Source organism: Suncus etruscus, chromosome 7 (genome assembly GCF_024139225.1).
Source record: "Suncus etruscus isolate mSunEtr1 chromosome 7, mSunEtr1.pri.cur, whole genome shotgun sequence".
Lineage (NCBI taxonomy): Eukaryota > Metazoa > Chordata > Mammalia > Eulipotyphla > Soricidae > Suncus > Suncus etruscus.
In genome coordinates this window covers 14,371,124-14,383,768 of record NC_064854.1, presented here as the reverse complement: position 1 = coordinate 14,383,768, position 12,645 = coordinate 14,371,124, and the positions used below count along the sequence as shown (strand labels likewise).

The window sequence follows — 12,645 nt, the reverse complement described above, 5'->3', positions numbered from 1 at the left end:
ATTTCTTCTCCCCATTTTTTGATGGGGTTAGATGTTTTTTTCTTGTAAAGTTCTGTCAGTGCCTTGTATATTTTGGAGATTAGCCCCTTATCTGATGGGTATTGGGTGAATAGTTTCTCCCACTCAGTGGGTGGCTCTTGTATCCTGGGCACTATTTCCTTTGAGGTGCAGAAGCTTCTCAGCTTAATATATTCCCATCTGTTAATCTCTGCTTTCACTTGCTTGGAGAGTGCAGTTTCCTCCTTGAAGATGCCTGTAATGTCCTGGAGTGTTTTGCCTATGTGCTGTTCTATATATCTTATGGTTTTGGGGCTGATATCGAGGTCTTTAATCCATTTGGATTTTACCTTTGTACATGATGTTAGCTGGGGGTCTAAGTTTAATTTTTTGCAAGTGGCTATCCAATTGTGCCAACACCACTTGTTGAAGAGGCTTTCCCTGCTCCATTTAGGATTTCCTGCTCCTTTATCAAAAATTAGATGGTTGTATCTCTGGGGAACATTTTCTGAGTATTCAAGCCTATTCCACTGATCTGAGGACCTATCCTTATTCCAATACCATGCTGTTTTGATAACTGTTGCTTTGTAGTACAGTTTAAAGTTGGGAAAAGTAATTCCTCCCATATTCTTTTTCCCAATGATTGCTTTAGCTATTCGAGGGTGTTTATTGTTCCAAATGAATTTCAAAAGTGTCTGATCCACTTCTTTGAAGAATGTCATGGGTATCTTTAGAGGGATGGCATTAAATCTGTATAATGCCTTGGGGAGTATTGACATTTTGATGATGTTAATCCCTTTTCCTTACACCTATATTCATTGCAGCTCTATTTACCATAGCAAGACTCTGGAAACAACCAAGATGCCCTTCAACAGATGAATGGCTAAAGAAACTGTGGTACATATACACAATGGAATATTATGCAGCTGTCAGGAGAGATGAAGTCATGAAATTTTCCTATACATGGATGTACATGGAATCTATTATGCTGAGTGAAATAAGTCAGAGAGAGAGAGAAAAACGCAGAATGGTCTCACTCATCTATGGGTTTTAAGAAAAATGAAAGACACCCTTGTAATAATAATTTTCAGACACAAAAGAGAAAAGAGCTGGAAGTTCCAGCTCACCTCAGGAAGCTCACCACAAAGAGTGATGAGTTTAGTTAGAGAAATAACTACATTTTGAACTGTCCTAATATTGAGAATGTATGAGGGAAATGTAGAGCCTGTTTAGGGTACAGGCGGGGGTTGGGTGGGGAGGAGGGTGATTTGGGACTTGGGTGATGGGAATGTTGCACTGGTGATGGGTGGTGTTCCTTTTATGACTGAAACCCAAACACAATCATGTATGTAATCAAGGTGTTTAAATAAAAAAAAAATTAAAAAAAAAAAAAAAAAAAAAAAAAACCTGAATCTTACAGCCTCATTTCTGAACCCAGGAGAAGCATTCTTCCACACTAGAGGAGCCTGCAAACCTACATCTCTGTCACCATCTACAGCATCTGTTCAGACTTGGAGATGGGCTGGCTCAAATCCCAGCTCTGACCTCACAGACTGTGGAAGAATCTGAGACAAAATAGTTCGCATCTCTATCATGTTCCATCTGTAAAATGAACAAACAACAGTACCTAGTTTATATGGTTTTCCTAAGGATTGAATGAATAAGTCACCAAGTTCTTAAGATGGTCTATTATAACAAATGCGGGGACTGAGAAATCACAAATGATCTGATAATTATACTTATGTACTATTTTAAAGCTTATTAAGTGAATCTCAAAATATTTGAGCTGGGCAGAGCAAGAAAAAGTTATCTCTAACTCAATTGAATTGACACTGAAGTCAGAGTGCTCAGTGTGAGAGATGTGGTGTGCTTCCAAATTATAATTCACCCTCTCATATTCAAAAGATAATGAAACCTTTATGGGTCAGGGGGGGAAGATATAACAGGTAAGGCTTTTGCCTTGCATGTGGCTGACCCAGGTTTGATCATGGTCTCCCATAGGGTCTCCCAAGTCTGCCAGGAATAAACCCTGAATACAGACTCAGGAGTAAGTCATGAGCACAACTGGATGTATCCCAAAACAAAAAACAAAAAAGATAATGGAACTTTCAAATTCCATAATTCTAGTTGAATAGCAAATAAAGCTTATATCATCAAATATGTGACAGTAATCTTAACAAGATATAAAGTGAATTCTCTACAATTCCCTGTTTAGCTCTGTTCATCATCGAGAGGTAAGAATTTAAAATCTTAGTAAATTAAAATCCTGTCTGTTGAAATGCAAAATTATAACACTGCTTACTTAAAGAGAATTTAGACAGGAGAAAAATAAAAAAACTCACACTCACACACACACACACACACACACACACACACAATCAATCAATATAAATCAAAGAGACTACTAGGGTGTAACATGACTCAAAATATTGAGTAAAATGGAAATCCTTTTGCAAAAAAATTGCATAACTATTACAGTTTAAATGTTTATACAACTATGTATAGTCTGTTTCTAATTAATAATCATCAATATTAAACAATATTTTATATCTGAATCAGGTACTAAACATTTGGAAGAAATCTGCAGTTCTGCACATAATTTAACTTAAATATGCTATATTTCATAAATTTTTTTTTTTTTGGTTTTTGGGTCACACCCAGCAGCGCTCAGGGGTACTCCTGGTAGTCTCGGGGAGGGGGTGAACCATATGGGATGCCAGGATTCGAACCACGGTCCTTCTGCATGCAAGGCAAACACCCCACCTCCATGTTATCTCTCCGGCCCAAATATGCTATATTTCAGATCAAAATCTATGGTATCTGTGAGGCATAAAGTTCTGTACTAACAGTATTTAAAACATGGGTATTTTGTAACAACTATTATTATTCTAACAACCGAAAAATGCTATACTCTAATTCTTACTTTATTATGTTTCATTTATGATGTGTATTGGAGTCCAGATGTTTGGACTCATTTGGTATCTTTCGAGAATAAAGCTAGGGAGCACTTGTCATGGCCGTGTCTAAAAGTGAGATTTCTAGAGAAGAATAAATTCAGTCTTATCGCAAAGATGTAAGCTTAAGTAAGTCTAAATTTCAAGAGGTTACAAAATGTGCTCAGAAGTATTTTATGACAAGGAAAGAGGGGCTTATCCTGCTCCTAAAACTAAATCCATTATTTCTGATATATCATAAAAATCTCTTTAAGAAAGCCCAAAATGGGGCCAGAGAGATAGCATGGAGGTAAAGCATTTGCCTTGGATGCAGAAAGACCGTGGTTCAAGTCCTGGCATCCCATATGATCCCCCCGAGCCCTGCCAGGAGCGATTTCTGAGTGGAGAGCCAGGAGTAACCTGAGTGCTGCTGGGTGTGACCCCCCCCAAAACCAAACAAACAAAAAAAGAAAGCACAAAATGTGTAATATCCTTAATTATGCTTCTTTTTTTTTTTTTTTTTTGGTGGTTTTTGGGTCACACCCGGCAGTGCTCAGGGGTTATTCCTGGCTCCAGGCTCAGAAATTGCTCCTGGCAGGCATGGGGGACCATATGGGGCTCCGGGATTCGAACCGATGACCTCCTGCATGAAAGGCAAATGCCTTACCTCCATGCTATCTCTCCGGCCCCTTAATTATGCTTCTTAAAGAAAGTCAAAACCCTACACGGGGGAAAAAGCAAGAAATGCACATATAGAATTAATTTCATCCTTTCTTCCAAGCCCACTCTAAAAGCAGTCTGTCGTTCAAAGTGGATCATGTACAACGTCCTCAGACTTGGGGCCATTAACCATGACCTGCAGAGAATTCTTGACTTAGAGCTAGCAAATCGAACAGTAAAAGAACTCAAACTGAAAAGTGCAGAAATGGTTCCTGAATGAACATAGTAGTTTTGAACCAGCATCAGTTTTGAAGGAAGAAATGAGACCGAGTCCAGATCTGAGTGGTAAATAGGAAGAGAAATAGTTTTGTAGTTACGTCTAAAAACACTCCCTTATCAAATTTTTCTGTCCAATGACAGAAATGTACCATTGGCAATGACTATAGAAAACTACCCAGCAGATACTGTTTTCTGCCTCAAAAAGATATTTGATAATTTTTTACCTTCCTAAAGGAATCATTCTTCAAAGTCACCTACTCTACATTATAATACTCCAAAACCTTCCAACTAAGTGAATGCACATATTTCTCACAATGTCAGACTCAAGGACCTAAATAAAATATTATGATCAAATATGGGTTGAATGTAGCTTATGTGTGTATGTGTGTGTGTATATATATACATACACACACAACATGCCATGTGATGAAGGTATCTAGAAAAACAAATAGCAATGTTTTTTTCTTTTAAAAGAAAGAAACCATGGGCCGGAGAAGTGGCGCTACAGGTAAGGCGTCTGCCTTGCAAGCACTAGCCTAGGAAGGACAGCGGTTCGATAGCCCAGCATCCCTTATGGTCCCCCAAGCCAGGGGCAATTTCTGAGTACACAGCCAGGAGTAACCCCTGAGCGTCAAATGAGTGTGGCCCAAAAAAAACAAAAACAAAAAAAAAAGAAAGAAACCAGAGAAATATCTTTTTTTTTCTTTTGAAAAATATCTTAAAGGAGTAGTATTATGCATATCCTGCACAGTTGAGGCCCCAAGTTCGATTCCTGGGACAAAAAGGATCCTGAACATGGCCAAAAATTCATCAAACCGTTAAGCCCACCATGGCCAGGTCAAGTATCACCCAGAGAGGTCTCTGGTGCTTGGAGCATGGCTAGGCAGATTAAAAAAAAAAAATTAAGAGAAAAAGCCTTGCTATAACACTAAATTGCACATCAAGACATCACAAAGTTTTGTGCTATGCACTGACAATTTCAAAATCTATGAGAACTATCTCTAAAAGAAAACCTACTTGGATCCTATTAATAAATGAGTGGTATGCCAATCTGGAAGTTTAAAGTGATAAGAATTTTACGCGTTTCCCACCATGATCAACAAAGCTGTCATTTTAAAAATTGGTTGATACACAAACTTCAGTTTATTTACTAACATGACATATTTTAAATAATTAAATTTTCTTTCTATTATCACATGAAGATATTTATCTACTAATTTTATTCTAGTTTCTGAATAAATAATCACTTCAGCGTGGGGTACAAATGGTTGAAGATGAGTATCTCCAAATGCCTAGAGATTATTCCAGTTGAAAGTGAATGCAAATACAATGGAAGAACAGCCTAAACTCAGCCTAAACTTCATCTTCAACAGATTACAGACAGTCACACCCTGACCTACTAGAATTAGACTTGTGTTACATGATTGCTGAACTGACTAAAAATAATGTTCCAGATTGGGCTATTTTTTGTTTACATAAAATTTTCAGCTATGGTTGAGTGTGACTCCACCTTGTCTAGCTCAAAAAGTAAAGTGGATCGAGAGTTCATTCCTTTGCTACAAAGTTCCTCAGAGAACGATAACTATCTTTTTGTGTAAACTATTAAAAGCAATCCTTTACCACACCACCTGCCCACCCATCTCTGAGCTATAGTTATTATTTTTAGAGGTTACAGAAGAAAACATTTTCTATTCATTTTTTTTTTTTTTGGTTTTTCGGGCCACACCCATTTGATGCTCGAGGGGTTACTCCTGGCTAAGCGCTCAGAAATTGCCCCTGGCTTGGGGGGACCATATGGGACGCCGGGGGGATCAAACTGCGGTCTCGATCTTTCCTTGGCTAGCGCTTGCAAGGCAGACACCTTACCTCTAGCGCCACCTCGCTGGCCCCTCTATTCATTTTCAATATAAAAAACTTCCTGAATAAAAGAAAATTTGTTTACTTTTGGTTTTAATTTTAGGCCATGCCCCATGATAATCAGGAATCATTCCTGGTGGAGTTGTGGAGGACCGTATGGGATACTGAAGATCAAACTCAGATCAGCTGCATGCAAGGCAAGTGTCCTACACACTGTACTATCTCTCTGGTCCCAAAAAAAATTTCTAGGGTTGAATTAAAGGTTTACAAATAACAACTGAGAAACAGAAAGAACTCAAAGAAAGAACTCAATGGGCTGGACATGCTGAGGCCCACTATAACTCCAGCACTGCATGGCTCTTTGAGCAGAACCAACTTTGACCCCTGAGCAGTGACCTAGGAGTAGACCCTGAGCACCACTTTTAGGTATAGCCCCTAAACCAAAACAAAAATCTAAAACAAGAAAAACATTCTTACACTTTTCTTCCCAAGGCCACAGTATCTCCTTGACTTTCTCTTTCTTGATGCGTGATGGCATCAAGAGATGAACAATGCACCTGTCCTCACCTTACAAACTGAAGTTTGGAGTTGTCAAATCATACTGGGAGAGAATGTAAAGAAGGTTCCAAACCTTATGTATTTAGCATGTAGGACTAACAAGCAACCCAGAGCACCTTTGTGCAAATTAGGTGATCCTAAGGCTGACTCTGCTAGAACAATGTATGTATGTATGTATGTATGTATGTATGTATGTATATATGTATGTATGTTTTTGAGCCACAACTGGTGACACTCAGGGGTTACTCCTGGCTATGCACTCAGAAATTGCTCCTGGCTTGGGGAACCATATGGATACTGGGGGATCGAACTGCGGTCTGTCCTACGCTAGCACAAGCAAGGCAGACACTTTACTGCTTGTGCCACCGCTCCGGTCCCAAGAACAATTTAATTCTCCACCATATGCTGGACTTCTAGAGAAACATAAGCAACACACTGTCTGAGAAGCAAATGCTGTCACTCTCAAGTCATGCAAATCACAACTGGCCCCACATGCAGCAGCCCACACGTGGGCCATCAATTCCTACAAATATACAAGAACTACCAATGCAGGATGCCTATGTTGTACCGAGTAACACATGTGTCATGTCCTATTCTCTCAGGACATGGAAATTATAAGAGTACCTGAGTAGGTAACTATGCCACAATCGTGAATGCAGACATCAATAATCTCATTGTTATTTAGTTTCAACTTGAATGTATATCTGGCATCTTATAAATAACTGAGGATTCAAACTACAAAGTAAAGGAATAGGTTTGAAGCATACATTACAAAAAAGAGCTGAGGGAAATTTTTGCTTGCAGGGTAAGAATTTTTTGTGATTTTGTACACTTTATTAAGATATCTATCATTCTAAGCATATTTATTCTCTGACCAAAAAGTTGCTTTAAGAATTTTATGCTTCATATAATCTCATATAATCCTTAAAATAATCAAATGAGAGATTTTACTGTATTCTTATATCACAACTAGAATGTGGGTCAAAGTATTGAAATGTCTGCAAGGTCCAAAAATGAATTAAATTAACATAAGAGGCTGTAACTCTTCCTTCATTTGTTTCAATACGTTTAATATATGGGGGCCAGAGAGATAGTACAGCAGGTAGACTCTTGCTTGGGTTCAATACTTGAATATAGAACCAGGAATAAGCCCTGAGCATAACTGGGTGTAGTTCCCCCCCAAAAGGTTTATAGTGCATATATTATTTTTAAAAATTCTATACATCGACTTAATATAAAAATGACATAAATAAGAACCAGATATTTTTATATGTATCAAACATAAAGACCATAGTTTTGTTTGATCTACATATAAAATTTCATCTTAAGGGGTAATACTATAAATTAAGTAGTACAAACATGTAAAAATAAAATAGAACTCACATAGAGCTAAATATATAAATAACTCACTGCTTATTGAGTCACACTAAACAAAGAAGCCTCAATTAAAAGTATAAGGAAAAGCATAAATCTAAAATAAAAATCACTTGTATGAAGACCTGATAACCCAATACCCACAATGGGTCACACATTGTCCTCACTACTGGTTAGATGACATACAAATCCTCAGCACTGTGGAATTCCAGGTCCTATGGAAATTCAAAATTTTATACTATCTGGTAGTTCTGAGCACACAACTGGCTATCCATTGATCAAATATCCTCCTTTAAATAATCTGATGTAAATAAGCTATCACTTGATATTATTATTAGTCTAAACTATTATTAGAACCAAACCGTCTTTCTTTTATTGGAAATTAAGCTTTACTTCGTTACAAGGAGATGTCAAAAATTTTTCTGATGTCATTATCTTCACTGTAAATTCCTTTTTTTGTTGTTGTTGATTTTTGGGCCACACATGCTGACGCTCAGGGGTTACTCCTGACTCTGCTCTCAGAAATCGCTCCTGGCTTGGGGGGGCCATATAGGATGCCGGGGGATCGAACCGCAGTCCGTCCTAGGTTAGCGCATGCAAGGCAGATGCCCTACCGCTTGCACTCCCGCTCCGGCTCCTTCACTGTAAATTCTTAACATTTTTGTGCAAAACTAATGCCAGTCACATAAAATACTTTCTCTTCCATGTTTTTAGTTTGTGCAACATGTCAATTTTCTCCCATGAAACTCTGAAGGCATTGATTACATTGGCAAACAGCGAAGACGCTAAACAGCAATTCTATGTTTGTACCTGATCATTAGTGACTCTGAGAAGCATATTCCCAGAGAGAACTAACTCATCATCAGCTGACTGCTTTCACTAGATAGGGGAGTGAGTGTTTTGAGGATCAAAAGCTGCAGAGCCAGAAAGAAAACCAATCCAATGTTTTGGGCAAATTTTTCCACAAAAATCAATGTTTAAGATTTTTGTGTCACTATGCATCAATAAATCATAAAAAAGATTTTGCGTCACTTGCTTATTAGATTTTGGAGAATGTATGGCAAAATGCTTAGTTTTAGAAATAGAAAAAAACTACTTTATTTGAAATATATCATTTTAAGTGATGTTCCTTTGCCAAATTTTCTCCTAATTAAGGTATTAAAAATATCAAAAGCACAAAAGGCAGAAAATAGAAACATTACACATGACACCAATTTTTACCTCAGAAAAAGGGCTTATGCATGTGTTGAGAATAGTATTTAAAAGGAAAAAAAAAGGTTAAAATCTAACTCAAGAGTCAAAACCCAAGTCAAAATAGAACCAAAGAGGCCTGTCCAGTTTAACAAAAAATGAGGAGAAAAGAAAATAAAATTAACTTTCTGCTCTTGGGAATTCTTCAGTGCCACAAAATCAGTACTAGCTGACACAGACACTGACCAGGGAAATCTCACATCTGGAACCCTGGGATCTACAAAATCCCTACAGCAGTGCCTCTGCCTCTGGGCTATCTCTGGCTTCACATAGCCTCAGTGATTTGTTTTCTAGCACTTTCCATCTGTCCAGACCATATCTATATTTCCTATACAAACACATATATCAATGCATATACATTAAAAGGGCTTCCATTTGTTCTTCAGAGTTAAGATAACGTAGGCAGAAAAATGCATGCTCTTTGTAAAATCAAGTTTTCTCCAAAGAAATTCAGGGAGAAAACAATTTTTATCAATGTAGATTCCTAATGCTAATAAAATAATAAGCAAAATTATGTTTAAGTTTCTGAAAATAAATTTTAAAAGGCTGTATTTATATATTGCTCAAAATCTTAAGAGTCAGCATCTCCAACTGATCAAATAAAATATACTTACAATCTCATCTCCTGGCAACCAATATCCTTCTTGTTCAATACCAGCTTTTGAACCTTTGCAGCCCACTGTTAGAGTTTCCACAATAAGACCATCTTTCACAGCTAAGCTCAGCTGACGTGTGGTCTCTTTGGGATGCATACCGTGGACTCGAGACATATACCTGAACACAGGGAAAACAAATTTAAAGATCCCTTAGTACTAAAGAACATAAACAATGGTGATTTATTTTATTCTGACTTGAACTTGGTGATGGAAGGAAAGATGGAAGGCAGGAAAGCAGGGAGAGATAGAGGGGAGAGATGGAAGAAATAGTAAATACTTTTAACATTGTAGTTTCTATTTAGTGACATAATTCTTTGAAAAGCAAATAAAAATAAATTAAACAGACTTTAGTCAAGGCCAAGGAGTTAGCTGAGTTGAGAGGGCTGGTGCACATGCCTGGCACTGGGAAGCCCTGATATGAATCAGAGCACATGCCCCACTCCATTCCTCATGATCCCTGAGCACTGTATGGGTGGCCATAATGATCCTGAGCACCACTGGGCTCCAGTATTGAACTATAACAGGCCATAAAATCAAGTCAAGTTTCTGCAGAAGAGGCCCCCATTTTGAGCTTCCTCCATGGGAAAAACAAAACAGACTTTAGCCACATATTCAATTTAATTCTACTCTCTGGGAAAATGACCACCAATTCCATACTACAGATTTTTTTTTGGGGGGGGGGGTCACTCAGCAGCACTCAGGGGTTATTCCTGGCTCTACACTCAGAAATAGTTCCTGACAGGCTTGGAGGACCATATGGGATACCGGGAATTGAACCATCGTCCTGTATGCAAGGCAAATATCTTACCTCCATGCTATCTCTCTGGTCCCCACACTACAAATTTTTGTTTGTTTTTGGGTCATATCTGGCAGCACTCAGGGGACCATATGGGATGCAGAGATTCAAACCACTGTCCTTCTGCATGCAAGGCAAAGCCCTACCTCCATGCTATCTCTCTGGCCCCCTACACACTACAGATTTTAAATGAGATTTTTTTCTTCTCTGACAACAGAATTCAAACATAAAATACTAACTTACTTTTACTCAAGTCTTAGGACATGACACCAAATTATATGGGGATTATATCAGTGGTTGTCAACTTATGAAAAAATAAGAATGCAAGTTATGATCAATAAAGTGTGATTTTTATTTATTTATTTTTGGTTTTTGAGTCACACCCAGAGGCACTCAGGGGTTACTCCTAGCTCTGCACTCAGAAATCGCCACTGGCAGGCTCAGGGGACTATATAAATGCAAGGAATCAAACCACCGTCTGTCCTGGGTTGGCTGTGTGCAAGGCAAACGCCCTACTGCTGTGCTATCTTATCTCTCTGGCCTCTAAAGTGTGATTTTTTTTTTTTGGTTTTTGGGCCACACCCGGCGGTGCTCAGGGGTTACTCCTGGCAGGCATGGGGGACCATATGGGACGGTGGGATTTGAACCAACCACCTTTGGTCCTGGATCGGCTGCTTGCAAGGCAAACGCCACTGTGCTATCTCTTCGGGCCCTAAAGTGTGATTTTTAAATAAAAGATATATTGGACTAAACCTCAAGCACATAAGCACTCCATGTTCATGTACATGGTTTTCACTAATGACTATTTTTTGTTTGTATATTTATTGGGAGGCGATACACAGCTAGGGGGTTATTTCTGGCTTGGATGTAGGGGATCATGTGATACTAGTCATCATACCCAGGAACCCTACATACAAAGTACCTGCTAATTTACATGATCTCTCTGGTCCATGTGTTTGGCATTAAAAGACTACAGATTTCTGAGTGTTCAACAATCATTTAGAACCTATGTGAACATTTTGGAGTATTTTCTTCATAGCCGTTTTGTTTGTCAGGGCATAAAAATGTTACTGGTACAGTTTTAATCGATGACATTTTTTCATTCAATATCTTCTGCTAGTAAATTACTGGATATCAAAGTCTTTCAATGTCCATATTATAAAAAAAAATATGACCCATCAAAATCTTAACTCTCCAGTAAGCTATTCCAGGTGAGAAGACAAGAAAACAATACCCAGGTCTTTAAGAAAATTGAGCAGAATACAAGAATTTTATATTCAATTAAAATCAAACTGTCCCAACTATAATCATGTTTGTAATCACTGTATTTAAATAAAGACATAGGGGTCAGAGAGATAGCACAGCGGCGTTTGCCTTGCAAGCAGCTGATCTAGGACCTAAGGTGGTTGGTTTGAATCCCGGCGTCCCATATGGTCTACCAGGAGCTATTTCTGAGCTGACAGCCAGGAAAAACCCGAGCACCATCGGGTGTGGCCCCCCAAAAAACTAAAACAAAAACAAAAATAAAACATAAATAAAGACATAAAAAAATAAAATTGGGGCCGGAGAGATAGCACATTTGCCTTGCAAGCAGCCAATCCAGGACCCAAGGTGGTTGGTTCGAATCCTGGCGTCCCATATGGTCCCCCGTGCCTGCCAGGAGCTATTTCTGAGCAGAAAGCCAGGAGGAACCCCTGAGCACCGCCGGGTGTGGCCCAAAAACCAAAATAAAGAAATAAAGAAATAATTAATTAAATAAAACCAGGGGCCGGAGCAATAGCATAGCAGTTAGGTGTTTGCCTTGCATACAACCAACACAGGACAACATGGTGGTTCGAATCCCGGCATCCCATATGGTCACCCAAGCCTGCCAGGGGTGATTTCTGAGCACAGAACAAGGAGTAACCTCTGAGCGCCGCTGGGTGTGACCCAAAAACCAAAATAAATAAATAAATAAAACTATCATTCAAAAATCAGAGCATTCTGAAAATCCAAAACTGATCAATGAAGAGCTTCTGAACTCAGAGAATGAATCCCAAAGAACCTGAAAGCAACCCCAGTAAAAGAACTGATGGGGAAGGTAGTACTTGTCTTGCACATGTCAGACCAGAGTTGGAATGATGTTTCCCTAAACTAGCCAGCAATAATTCCTGAGTGCAGTCAGGAGCTCAGGTGTGCCCTAAATGCCTCCCCTCCCCCTAAAAATGCCTGCTCTTTCTCAGCCACTGCAGTTAAGTGAAAGCTAAAGGAGAGAAAATAAGAGGACTATGAACAGCAGGATAAG

The 12,645-nt window shown here is 38.7% G+C and overlaps 1 protein-coding gene across 6 annotated transcripts in view; it reads right to left on the bottom strand.

The window, feature by feature from the left end:
• ZMYND11 (zinc finger MYND-type containing 11) overlaps positions 1–12,645 on the bottom strand; it is a 93,988-nt gene that overhangs the window by 41,190 nt on the left and 40,153 nt on the right. For all 6 annotated transcript variants that reach the window (XM_049776235.1, XM_049776234.1, XM_049776236.1 and 3 more), the window contains one exon: positions 9,524–9,683. In XM_049776235.1, the coding sequence (XP_049632192.1) occupies positions 9,524–9,683 (160 nt within the window). The remainder of the gene's footprint in view (positions 1–9,523; positions 9,684–12,645) is intronic.